Source organism: Balaenoptera ricei, chromosome 7, assembly GCF_028023285.1.
Source record: "Balaenoptera ricei isolate mBalRic1 chromosome 7, mBalRic1.hap2, whole genome shotgun sequence".
In the NCBI taxonomy this organism is placed as follows: Eukaryota; Metazoa; Chordata; class Mammalia; order Artiodactyla; family Balaenopteridae; genus Balaenoptera; species Balaenoptera ricei.
This window is the reverse complement of record NC_082645.1, coordinates 18,983,485-18,996,899: the sequence shown is the minus strand read 5'-3', so window position 1 is coordinate 18,996,899 and position 13,415 is coordinate 18,983,485. Positions and strand designations below refer to the sequence as shown.

General features: G+C 37.1%; 1 protein-coding gene across 2 annotated transcripts in view; it reads left to right on the top strand.

Moving 5' to 3' along the window:
* Positions 1-13,415, top strand: part of TUBGCP5 (tubulin gamma complex component 5) — a 54,964-nt gene that overhangs the window by 28,796 nt on the left and 12,753 nt on the right. For both annotated transcript variants that reach the window (XM_059927761.1, XM_059927762.1), the window contains exons 8-15: positions 3,497-3,586; positions 4,352-4,445; positions 4,942-5,188; positions 6,688-6,890; positions 7,968-8,083; positions 9,657-9,925; positions 10,923-11,121; positions 12,657-12,845. In XM_059927761.1, coding sequence (XP_059783744.1) covers positions 3,497-3,586; positions 4,352-4,445; positions 4,942-5,188; positions 6,688-6,890; positions 7,968-8,083; positions 9,657-9,925; positions 10,923-11,121; positions 12,657-12,845 — 1,407 coding nt within the window. The remainder of the gene's footprint in view (positions 1-3,496; positions 3,587-4,351; positions 4,446-4,941; positions 5,189-6,687; positions 6,891-7,967; positions 8,084-9,656; positions 9,926-10,922; positions 11,122-12,656; positions 12,846-13,415) is intronic.

Here is a 13,415-nt window from a genome sequence, read left to right as displayed (position 1 = left end):
GTAGATTAATTAACCATGAGCGTGTGGGTTTATTTCTGGGCTTTCTATCCTGTTCCGTTGATCTGTGTGTCTGTTTTTGTGCCAGTACCATACTGTATTCATTACTGTAATTTTGTAATATAGTCTGAAGTCAGGGAGCCTGATTCCTCCACCTTCGTTTTTCTTTCTCAAGATTGTTTTGGCTATTCAAGGTCTTTTGTGTCTCCATACACATTTAAAATTTTCTTTTTCTGGTTCTGTGAAAAATGCCATTGGTAATTTGATAGGGATTGCATTGAATCTGTAGATTGCCTTAGGTAGTATGGTCATTTTAACAATATTGATTCTTCCAATCCAAGAATACGGTATATCTTTCCAGCTGTTTGTCTCCTCTTCAATTTCTTTCATCAGTGTCTTACAGTTTTCGGAGTACAGGTCTTTTGCCTCCTTAGGTAGGTTTACTCCTAGGTATTTTATTCTTTTTGATGCAGTGGTAAATGGGATTATTTCTTTAATTTCTCTTTCTGATATTTCATTGTTAGTGTATAGAATTACAACAGATTTCTATATATTAATTTTGTATCTAGCAACTTTACTGAATTCATTGATAAGCTCTAGTAGTTTTCTGGTAGCATCTTTAGGATTTTCTTATATATATTATCATGTCATCTGCAAACAGTGACAGTTTTACTTCTTTTCCAATTTGGATTCCTTTTATTTCTTTTTCTTCTCTGATTGCTGTGGCTAGGACTTCCAAAATTATGTTGAATAAAAGCGGCAAGAGTGGGCATCCTTGTCTTGTGTCTAATGTTAGAGGAAGAACATTTCGCCTTTGAGTATGATGTTAGCTGGGCTTATCGTATATGGCCTTTATTATGTTGAGGTATGTTCCCTCTATACCCATTTTTTCGAGAGTTTTTATCATTAATGGATGTTGAATTTTGTCAAAAGCTTTTTCTGCATCTATTGAGATGGTCATGTAATTTTTATTCTTCAATTTATTAATGTGATGTATCACATTGATTTGCAGATGTTGAATCATCCTTGCATCCCTGGGATAAACCCTACTTGATCATGGTATATGATCCTTTTAATGTATTGTTCAAGTCAGTTTGCTAGTATTTTGCTGAGGACTTTTGCATCTGTTCATCAGTGATACTGGCCTGTAATTTTCTTTTTTTGTGTGATATCTTTGTCTGGTTTTGGTATCGGTGATGGTGGCCTCATAAAATGAGGTTGGAAGTGTTCCTTCCTCTGCAATTTTTTGGAATAGTTTCAGAAGGATAGCTGTTAACTCTTCTCTAAATGTTTGGTAGAATTCACGAATTCACCTGTGAAGCCACCTGGTCCTGGACTTTTGTTCGTTGGGACTTTCTTTGATTACTGATCCAATTTAATTACTGGAAATTGATCTGTTCATATTTTCTATTTCTTCCTGATTCGGTCTTGGGAGATTGTACATTCCCAGGAATTTGTCCATTTCTTCTAGGTTGTTCATTTTATTAGGCATACAGTTGCTCATAGTAGTCTCTTCTGACCCTTTGTATTTCTATGGTGTCAGTTGTAACTTCTTATTCATTTCTGATTTTATTGATTTGGGCCTTCTCTCTCTTTTTTTCTTTTTTTTTTTTTTGATGAGTCTGATAAACTAGTTACCAAATTTGTTTATCTTTTCAAGGAACCAGCTCTTAGTTTCATTGATCTTTTCTATTATGTTTTTGTCTCTATTTCATTTACTTCCGCTGTGGAGCTTTATGATTTTTCCTTTTATTAACTTTGGGTTTTATTTGTTCTTCTTTTTCTAGTTCCTTTAGGTGTGAGGTAGGTTGTTTATTTGAGATTTTTCTTTTTTCCTGAGTTAGGTTTGTATTACTGTAAACATCCCTCTTAGAACTGCTTTTGCTGTGTCCAGTAGATTTGGATCATTGTGTTTCCACTTTCATTTGTCTCCAAGTATTTTTTAATTTCCTCTTTGATTTCATCAGTGGCCTGTTGCAGACTGGTTTTCTTGCTTCTGGTGTCTGCCCCCTGGTGGGTAAGACTGGTCCAGGGGCTTGTTCAGGGTTCCTGCAGGAGGTACTGGTGCCTGCCCACTGATGTGTGAAGCTGGGTCTTGTCCCTCTTGTGGGCAGGGTTGTATCTGCGGGCGTGTGTAGAGGCGGCTTTGGGCTCAGGAAGTCTTTAGGCAGCCTTTCTGCTGAGGGGAGGGGCTGCGTCCCTGCCCAGTTTGTTATTTCGCCTGTGGCGTCCCCACACTGGAGCCTGCAGCCTACTGGTTGGGGCCAGGTCCTGGTGCCCAGAGGTCAGCCTCCATGAGAGCTCATGCAGGTGAATGCTCCCTGATATAGCCACCACCAGGGTCTTTGTCCCCAGGATGAGCCACCAGCCATCCCCCACCTCCCCAAGAGACCCTCCAAGACCAGCAGGTAGATCTGGCCCAGGCTCCTATCATATTGCTGCCTTTGCCCTCAGTCTCAGTGCTCGTGAGATTTTGTGTGTGCCCTTAAGAGTGGAGTCTCTATTTCTCTCCATCCTGTGGAGCTCCTGCAGTCAAGCCCCGCTGGCCTTCAAAGCCAAATGCTCTGGGGGCTCCTCGTCCTGGTGCCAGACCCCCCAGGCTGGGGCGTGCCTCACATGTGGGAGAACCTCTATAATATAATTATTCTCTGGTTTGTGGGTCACCCACCTGGGGAGTATCGGATTTGATTATATCACGAGTCTGCCTCTCCTACCTGTCTTGTTGTGGTTCCTTCTTTAACATTTTCTGGTATGTCTCAGTGTTTTTCATCAGTTTTTCTTTCCACAGTTAGTTGTAATTTTGCTGTGCTCGTGAGAGGATGTGAGGTTAGGGTCCTTCTACTCTGCCATCTTGACCGCTCTCCTCAGTCACTTATTCTTCATAACACTTTGCACTTGCCACTTAACCTGTGATCAGTTCCTCGTCGAACTAGCTCCGTTTGCCTGATGAGCAGCAAGCCAAATGCTGAAACTCCCAAGGTTTGCAGCAGAAAGGGTTTATTCACAAGGCAGCCAAGTGAGAAGGGAAAACAAATCTCAAATCTGCTTTTCCTTGAAATTTTTAACAATTCCAATTAAGCAGTTTTGTTATTTAATTATTATTTTTAAAATGAAATTATTTAACTATAATCTGTCTTTTGATTTGTTATTTTCAAAGTGAATGGATTGGTATATATTAGGCCATTTATTTTATTTCTGTTTTAGTGTACTTACTGCAAAAATAGTTACTATTTTTCCAAAACAACAATACATAGTTTTAAATATTTGCCGAAGTCAGCAATAAACATAGCAGTTAGAATTGCTCTGAAAGTGCTTCTCTGAGAGTATATCAGTTGACTTGTGAAAATGAATATGGGAGGAAATTTAAAGTATGTATTAATGTTTATTTGCTTATTGATTACTGGTTAAATAACCACTAAATTACACATATTCTTTGAGACTTCTACTTTTACTTAATGAGAAATCTTTTCATTGACATTTGATGTTTGTTATCTAATAGGGACCAACATTTGTACAGCAGTGACCCATTATATGTTCCAGATGACAGAGTTTTTGTTACTGAGACGCAGGTTATTCGGGAAACCCTTTGGTAAGACCTGTTAACCTAATTCATAGTCTAAAGACTTTATTAATGAGAAGCAGAATTTTGGTTTTTTGAAGAAAGATGTTTGAGGGTTTTTCACATGCATATTAGAAATAGGCCATTAGGTATGAACCCAAGTCAGGTCCCTGTGGACACCTAAATTTGGATTGGCAGACTCAGGAAGCCCAGATTTTAGAGTCGACCATGGAGATTTTGGTATATTTACCTCTTTTCCATTTTAAATAATGTCATATATGATTTAACCAAGATGAGACTATCACTTTTTAAATATCTGAATTCAAGTTAAGGTTTCTGATTTTCTGCTTACTGCTTTTTAGGCAGAGCACATCAGTGAGAGTTACCTGTGCCCTGTACCTAGGAACCAGGAATCTAAGAATTTAGATTGTGTTCACACAAAAATGAAGATGAAGAATGTAACATGTAGTGCTGTTACTACTGAGATTTCCAGTTTCTGGTTCTTTCTGCCATAAAATATAATACTGACATGCTTAAAAGTGGGAAGATCTGTTTGGACCATCACGTATGTGAGGAAATGTTTTGACAATACTGTTTTGTACTTTTTTAAAGATGGTACTGAAATTATCAATCTTAAAGTAATCAGATAAAAAGACTGATGTCTTCTATTTTCTAATTATCTGACCTCTTTGTCCTTCCTTACCCTCCCCTTCTGAATCTTTTATTAAAATTTCTTAGGCATTACTGTAGTGAATATTTTTCTAAACTTAAAGTACATTCATCTTTTTATTTCAGGTTACTTTCAGGGGTAAAAAAGCTCTTTATATTTCAGCTGATAGATGGAAAGGTAACTGTGAGGAACAACATTATAGTAACTCATTTGACACATGTAAGTTATTTGTATTTATTGTAATTAAAATTAAATAATAAGATTTATGTAAATCATGGTTATGTAACTTTAGAACATTTTGCAATATTAAAATTAACTATTAAATATATTTAAGTTACAAAAGGCAAAATTAAGTTTGTATTTTTATAGTGCTTAGAGAATTCTTTTATATTGTTTGTGGTGTTCATATTTAGTTTTGATTTGTATTTTCTGTCATTCTTTATTGGGAAAGCTGTCTACTGTAAATATTGTGCCTACAGTACCTTATATTTATGTGTTTTTTAAAAGTATAAGCCACAGTTCTATATTTTATAAAAATTAATGCTTACACTGTTTCCTCTGAATGTAAAACTAAATACTCGTTTTATTACTTTGTCTTTTACTAAGCATACTGTTTAAAAGGGTCACAAAAGAAATATTTTACAGTGAGGGAGATATGAATTAGAATGCCTACAGAAGACTGACTTTAAATCATTCTGGTTTGCTTCTGTTGTAGAGCTGTTTACGATCAGTGCTAGAACAAATAGCAGCATATGGCCAGGTTGTGTTTCGACTCCAGGAGTTTATTGATGAAATCATGGGGCACAGCTCTGAAAGCCTGTTACCTGGAAATAGTTCCGTTCCTAAGAAGTCGACAGAAGCACCTTTTAGAACATACCAGGCTTTCATGTGGGCCCTGTACAAATACTTCATTAGTTTCAAAGAGGAACTTACAGAAATTGAGAAGTGCATCATCAATAATGGTATTTAAATATTCTTCCCTTTTACTCATAACACACATAACTCATATTTTGAATGCCATTTAGGTTAATAATTGATATAAGATTTGAAAATTACATGGCAAATAAGTAATTCTCCTGAATACACTCATTTTTTTAAATTATTTTAAATTTGTCTTTTTAAGCCATTCATATCTCTAAAAATCCAAACAGTATAGAAAGATTTACAGTGAAATTTTTTCCTCCTGCATTAGTTCCCCAGCCTAGAGACAACCAACTGATCCATTTCTTGTGCATCCTTCCAGAAATAATTTAGACATATGCAAGCAACATATATTCATATACACATGCCTAGTAGTCTTTTAACTGCTCTCTTCAAATTGCTTTCTAATTTAAATTTTGAGGATTATACTGTACAAGTATTTAAAGAGCCTCCTCGTTCTTTTTTACATATTGAGCATTTTGTTGTATATCATAGACCAGACCCCTTTTGATGGACATTTGGGCTGTATCTGATCTTTTCCTGTTGGCAACAGTGCTGCAGTGATAACCACTTACATATAAGTAATTGTACATATGTGCACCAACTTACCTATAGCACAAATTCTTAAGAGTGGAATTGCTAAGTCAAAGGGTATGTGATGGCATATGTGATTTTAATAGATATTGCCACATTGTTCTCCACGGAGGTACAGATAAATAACTTTACACCCTTGCCAGCAATATATATGGGTACCCGTTTGTTCCCAGTCTTGCCAGCAGTGTGTTATCAAACTTTTGGGTCTTCACCAATATGACAGGTGAAAATGGTAACCCAGTGCAGGTTTTCCCCCTTAACTTTTATTTACAACTAATGCAAAAAATAGTACGTTGAGGTCCCATGTTCCCATCACCCAGCGTCCTCCAGTGTTGACACCTATAGTACGTTATCAAAACTAGGAAATTGACATTGGCACAGTACATTAACTAGTCTGCAGGTCTGACATGGGTTTCACCAGTTTTGCAGGGCCTTGTTTTTTTGCGAGGAGGTAAGCAGTATCTTTCTGCTGTTCTTTTACATTTTATCACATATGTAGATCTGTAAGACCACCTCCATATTTAGGGTTCAGAGCTGTGCCATCCTGACGAAGGGACTTGCTCTTGTTGCCTTTAGTAGTCACCCTCTCTGCCTCCCTGCACTAAAACAGGAGCCCATTGTAGTCTGTTTTGTATTTGCCCAGAGTAGTTTTATTCTGCATTCTTTTTTCATAAGTGAGGTTGAGTATCTTTCTGTATGTTTAAGAATTGCTTGAATTTCCTTTTTCATGAATTGTCACTTCCTTTATTCATTATTTTTCTGCTGAGTTGTCTTTTCCTTCTTTAGGGGGTTCTTTTTTGGGGGAAATCAGTTCCTTGTAACATGAGATTAAAACCTGCCATCCTCCGGTTTGCCATGCCTTTCCATAAGTAGGTTAGCATTTATATCACATTTTGAATGCAGATATTTTTCCTTGCTAATGAGTTTGATTTCTTGATATTTGCAGATACTACAATAACTCTTGCAATAGTGGTGGACAAGTTGTCACCTCGATTAGCTCAGCTCAAGGTTCTGCACAAAGTGTTTAGTACTGGAGTAGCAGAAGTTCCACCTGACACTCGAAATGTCGTTCGAGCATCTCACCTGCTCAACACCCTGTACAAAGCCATCCTTGAATATGACAATGTTGGAGAAGCCTCTGAGCAAACTGTATGTGGGGATCCTTGTCTAGTCCACCGTGTGTGACTAATTCTGCTCAGCCATAGGAGTGGTTGATAGCCTGTCGTAGATATTTATAAAAATAGTGTATCAGACAGCTGTTGTGAGTTTTCAAATTAGGTTCTAAATTTGAGGCTGCAGGAAACTAGCTTTTCATCAATAATTGCCAAGCTCACCAGATGGATGAGGCAAGAATAAAACAAAACATAAAAGCAAGATGTGAAAAATACCTAGCTGATTTATATAGATATTTGTAATAACTCTTTCTTAAATAAAAATACAGATCTATTATATGAGGTATCTAGAGTAGTCAAATTCTGTTTCTAGTCAAATAGAAACAGAGAAGAGAATGGTGGTTACCAGGGACCGGGGGAGAGGAGAAAATGGGTTAGTTAATGGGTACAGAGTTTCAGTTTTGTAGCCTGAAAAAGGTTTAGGAGGTCTGTTTTCATAACAATATGAATACATTTAACACTACCAAACTGTACACTTTAAAATGGTTAAGACAGTATAGTTTATATTATGTATTTTTTTACCATAATTTTAAAAAAATACAAATCTAGACTTTAATCTAGAAAGCTGCATGTTTCTTTGGGTACATAATTTAGGTGTTTTGCCTAGTTCGTTGGTGTCACTCTTTTTCCTCACCATTTTGGTACTGCATTTCAATAAAAAGTTGATTTCTTTCAGCTCTGTAATTTCTTTTTATTAGGAACTATAGTAGAACAGAATCACTTCCTTGTTGTTAATGGACATTTTGCTAATAGCACTGTTTGGATAGGATAACCATATCCCAGTTTGGACTGTCCAGTTCAGACCTGTTGTCCCTGGGTAACTTTCACTCCTAAGAGGGTCCTGCTATGGACAATATGGTCTTCTCATATTTAGGTGAGGTTTTTCATAAGGATTTTATAGCATGTGGTTTGGATTTTTAATTTCTTACTTTGTTTCAAAAAACATAGAAATTGGATCACTTTTTAAAAGGTGCCTCAGAAACGCTTGAACCTCATTTTATCCGGAGACGAGGGAGTTCTGAGAATGGATGTGCGTGCTGCGCTGTCTCCTCAGGTCTCCTTGCTGTTCTCGCTCTGGGTGGAGACCGTGCGGCCCTACCTGCAGACTGTAGATGAGTGGATCGTGCATGGGCACCTGTGCGACTGTGCCCGGGAGTTCATCATCCAGAGGTGAGGGAGGCACACCAGGAGCTGGCTTGACCTCTCTTCTCCCATGTGGAGATCGTACACTTCCATTAGCTTCACATGATCCATAGGCAAGTTCTGTTGCATTTTTATAGAAGACATCAGGTACCAGTCCAAAAATAATTTTTCCAAGTTTTATGTCAATCACAGCTTTGCTTATAAGCAAATTATATTTTTGAGTGATAGTGTGTTTATGGCTGGTATGGTGAAAGGCGCACTGAGTCCCTTAAAATGAATTAGGTGATGTCAGATGGCTTCATTAATGGGAACCAATGGGAATAAATTATCTATGAGATAAAAGATGTGAAAATATTACAGAATATGCCTCTGATATATTTATTTCTCCTAATTAGCTGCTCTTTTTACCTTTTTAGTATAATATTTAATAAAACAATTAAGGAAAATCTTAATCATCATAAAATCTATTTATGATGATTCCCCTTCACTTAATTGATTTTTCTGAACAGAATCATGGAAACTGCAATATAGAACTATTTGCACTCTCTTAACTCAGTCTTAAGTTCTGCACTCTGTACAGATACATGTTTTTTGTTTTGTTTTGTTTTTATTTATTTATTTATTTATTTATTTTATCTTTGGCTGCGTTGGGTCTTCGTTGCTGCATGCGAGCTTTCTCCAGTTGCGATGAGCGGGGCCTACTCTTCGTTGCGGTGCATGGGCATCTCATTGCAGTGGCTTCTCTTGTTGCAAAGCACGGACTCTAGGCATACGGGCTCCAGTAGTTGAAGCATGCAAGCTTCAGTAGTTGTGGCTCGTGGGCTCTAGAGCACAGGCTCAGTAGTTGTGGCACATGGGCTTAGTTGCTCCGTAGCATGTGGGATCTTCCCAGACCGGGGCTCGAACCCGTGTCCCCTGCATTGGCAGGCAGATTCTTAACCACTGCACCACCAAGGAAGTCCCTAGATACATGTTTTTATTGATAGCTATCCATTTAACTCATCAGGGAGAGTAACTTTCTTAGAGCTACAGAAAGGTAACCCTGTTTACACAGTGCTAACATAAAAGAACTGGCCTTTCTTTAGCTGAATCTTGGGTCTCATTATGTCTTGTTTCTTCTGTTGCACATGAGGATTTTTGTAAAAACAGGATTCTGACTATCCTTAAGGGGTGATGAGTATACCTTGTTTCATTGTTAAAATAGTCCAGTGGAAATAATTGTGGAAAAAATGATGTGGAATTCTGGAGTTTACTTTCAGAGGAGATGGGCAAACTTTTATTCTACCTTTAAAGAGAACCAAATTAAAAAAAAAAAAAAAAAAGAGAACCAAATTAATCATATTTTGTTTAATTCCAATTCAGGAAACTTTCTGCTTAGTTAGATTTTACCTATGCCATTCACAGTATTTGTCCACTTTTCTATGTTAAGCTGAAGTCAGGTAAAACATCTGTCCCATTTTACCTAAAGATTGCATTGTTTTACTAATAATTGATATTACTGTGTTTTGGAATGTTTGGACAACATGCCTAAGCTAGAATAGATATACTGTTGTTTTTAAGGAAGAGAAGTTAACGTTTAAATTCTTTTGAATCCCTATAGAAACAAGAATGTTCCGGTAAATCACAGAGACTTTTGGTATGCAACTTACACGCTATACAGTGTATCGGAAAAGACAGAAAACGAAGAAAAAATGAGTGATAACGCTAGTGCGAGTTCTGGCAGTGATCAAGGTCCCTCCAGCAGGCAGCACACCATGGTGTCCTTCCTGAAACCCGTCCTCAAGCAGATCATAATGGCTGGCAAGTCAATGCAGCTGCTGAAGAACCTGCAATGCATGGAGAGCACCACGTGCCAAGCCACAGCCAGAGGTAACCCCTTAGTGGTGGAGTAGCTGCTCCAATCTTCATGCTTGCCATCCTGAGATATGTCATTATTTTGCAGTTTGAAAATTATCAAAGCCTTTTATTTTCATGGAAGTGATCACCATGATCAAACTGATAGATCATGCTGCTCCTGACTGAAAAAAGATTGTCCTCATTGGAAACTTTTATCACGGTGTTTGAAAGGCAGTGATAATACGTTCCACATGCATTTTACTTATTCTTGATGCCTTAGGACTTGTCCTTTAACAATAATTCTCTGCTGTTTCTTAATGCAGAGCAGCATTTGGCCCCTGAGGACATGAACTCTGGCAGATAGGAATTTGTTGGTGAACGGTTCAGACTTGATCATAGATTTTGAGAAAATCTTGATATAATTTCTGGTCTTTTTGGATGTTATTTAAGCAATATACTTAAGGTTTTATCAACTGACTAAAAAGGCTTTGAGAGGTATAGTTGTGACCTTAGTTGTTTTGTTTGTAAATCATCTTAATGTTACGTTAATTAGTTTGAATTATTATATCTACTTTAAGTAATATTTTCACTTTGTGGAATGTTTCCTTTTTAACTGAATAATAAAACGTAAAGAACTTTCCAGGGCCACTGTTGAAAGTGTTTTTCCCAATGTAATTATGATTCCTATTAGTGTTATAGTGCTCTCTAGTATAATGGTAACTTTATAACTCTCTAGTATAAAGGTAACTTTACTTTCAGGCATCCTGCTTATGCTGTTACTCTGTTCAGAAAAAAACTAGCTTATACTTTGAATGTTTAACCATGAACTTTGCAATTGTCTAACAGGGTATAAAAATGTTTAGTTGTACTAAGGGTAGTATACTGTAAGGGTAACAAAACAGGGATAGACCTTCATAGGCCAAAGGAAAAATACCAGGCTATAGTATATTTAGATAAGTTTACTTAATATTTCTTAATGTTAGTTATTTACTAGAACATAATTCACCTTACACATTTCTTTATGTTTCAGATGCAGAAAGAAAAAGTCTGTATACCCTGTTTCTGGAGTCTGTGCAGTCTCGTCTTCGACACGGAGAAGACGCCACTGCACAGGCCCTCACTGAGCAGCAGGCCACCAGAGAGACCCTCATTAAGATGCAGTCCATTGCCGAGAGGCACCTCGAACTGGATGATGTTCATGATCCGCTGCTGGCGATTAATTTTGCAAGGTGATACACACCTGCAGGATTTTCAATGTTTGAAATGGCAGAATCGTGCTGCAATATTTAGTAACTGTTTATCTCTGCCAGGTAGGGCTTTCCAGCCTTAAAAATAGAAACCTTTGTAGCCTCTCCTTTCTAATGAATGAAATACAAGAATATATTGTGTTCACTTATTTCAGGTACATAATTTAGCCTCCTCATTATTTGTGAAAGTCCACAGATTTTCACGGGCCCTAGGCCCACGGGCAGTGCTGTCACTCATACAGAAGATGCTCATGGAAGTTGGGGGTCCTGGGACATGTTGAGTCAGACCCTCCCGATGTATCTTGGCCCTTAGGGGCTTTTAGGTAATTGCCCCAATGAAATAAGTTATTAATACCCACACAATACCCTGTTTATTGTCTAATGGCCGTCATTCACTACTTTCAACCCTAATGGCTAGAAAGACCTACTCAGTACTTGATCTTTTAGGCAGAAGCAACTCTGTGAAGGACTGCTTCACACAAAGAATACTTTGAGGAAAAAGATTTTTATTTCTATAATAGTTGGTAATTTTATGACTTAAGATAAATATGGGACTCCAGAGTTTTGATTTAAGAGAATTCTATTGAGATGAATGAATAAAGAACATGTGGTGTATATGTATACAGTGGAATACTACTCAGTCATTAAAAAGAATGAAATTCTGCCATTTGCAGCAATATGGATGGACTTAGAGGATATTACACTTATTGAAATAAGTCAGACAGAGAAAAACAAATAATGTATGATATCACTTATATGGGAAATCTAAAAAAAATACAGGGCTTCCCTGGTGGCTCAGTGGTTAAGAATCCACCTGCCAGTGCAGGGGACCCAGGTTCAATCCCTGGTCTAGGAAGATCCCACATGCCGCGGAACAGCTAAGCCTGTGTGCAACAACTACTGAGCCTGCACTCTAGAGCCCGTGAGCCACAAATACTGAGCCCATGTGCCACAACTACTGAAGCCCACATGCCTAGAGCCCATGCTTCGCAACAAGAGAAGCCACCACAATGAGAAGCCTGTGCACCGCAATGAAGAGTAGCACCCGCTCGCCACAACTAGAGAAAGCCCGTGCGCAGCAACGAAGACCCAACGCAGCCAAAAAATAAATAAATAAATACATTTTAAAAATAAAAATAAAAAATACAACAAACTGGTGAATATGGCAAAAAAGAAACAGACTCACAGATATAAAGAACAAAATATTGGTTTACCAGTGGGGAGAGGGAAGGGGGAGGGGCAAGATAGGGGTGAGGAATTAAGAGGTACAAATTACTATGTATAAAATAAATAAGCTACAAGGATATATTGTACAGCACAGGGAATATGCCAGTATTTTATAATAACTATAGAGTATAACCTTTAAAAATTGTGAATCGCTATGTTGTACACCTGAAACTTGTACAATATTGTAAATCAACTGTACCTCCATTAAAAGAAAAAAGAATTGATGTCTTTTTTTAAAAAGAGAATTCTGTTGACAGCTCTTAAAAAGAAGACATATTTTTATATTAAAGGTTGTATTTGGAACAGAGTGACTTTCACGAGAAGTTTGCTGGTGGAGACATATGTGTGGATAGATCATCAGAATCTGTGACTTGCCAGACTTTTGAATTAACGCTGAGATCTTGCCTCTATCCTCATATTGACAAGCAGTATCTAGATTGCTGTGGAAACCTCATGCGAACTCTAAAAAAAGATTACAGGTATGAGGAGTGGTTTCATTTGGGAGGTAGTCGGTAGTTTATGGTACTTTAAGAATAGCTGAAGTTATTTTTAAACCTAGATTTCAAGCTAATTTTTATTAGAGTAAGGAATGGATATGCAATAAACAGTTTTCTTTTGAGAGGATCAGTAGACCATCAGTGTTTTCTTAACTTTATTGTGAAATTTGTTTCTGAGAATTTATCCCAAATGAAATATAGAAAAAGCTTGTTATGCAAAAATGCTTGTCATGAAGTTTGCTATCAGAGAAAAAACATGAAATTACTTAGTAATGGATGACTAGTTCTTTAAATTGTGGCGTATCCATATTAAAATATGGCATATTCATTTCCATGTATGAACTTTGTAAAGTTCATACCATGTATGAACTTTGTAAAGTTCATACAAATTATGTTTATACTGAGTTTTAAATAATGTAAAGTTTCTTAAATCTTAAAAAACAGGATATATAATATGGTAGGAACTATTTTTTTTAATGCATGGAAAAAAACACTGGGAAGAAATACCCTAAATATTAACAGTGGAAATTCATCATGAATAGTAGGTTTGGA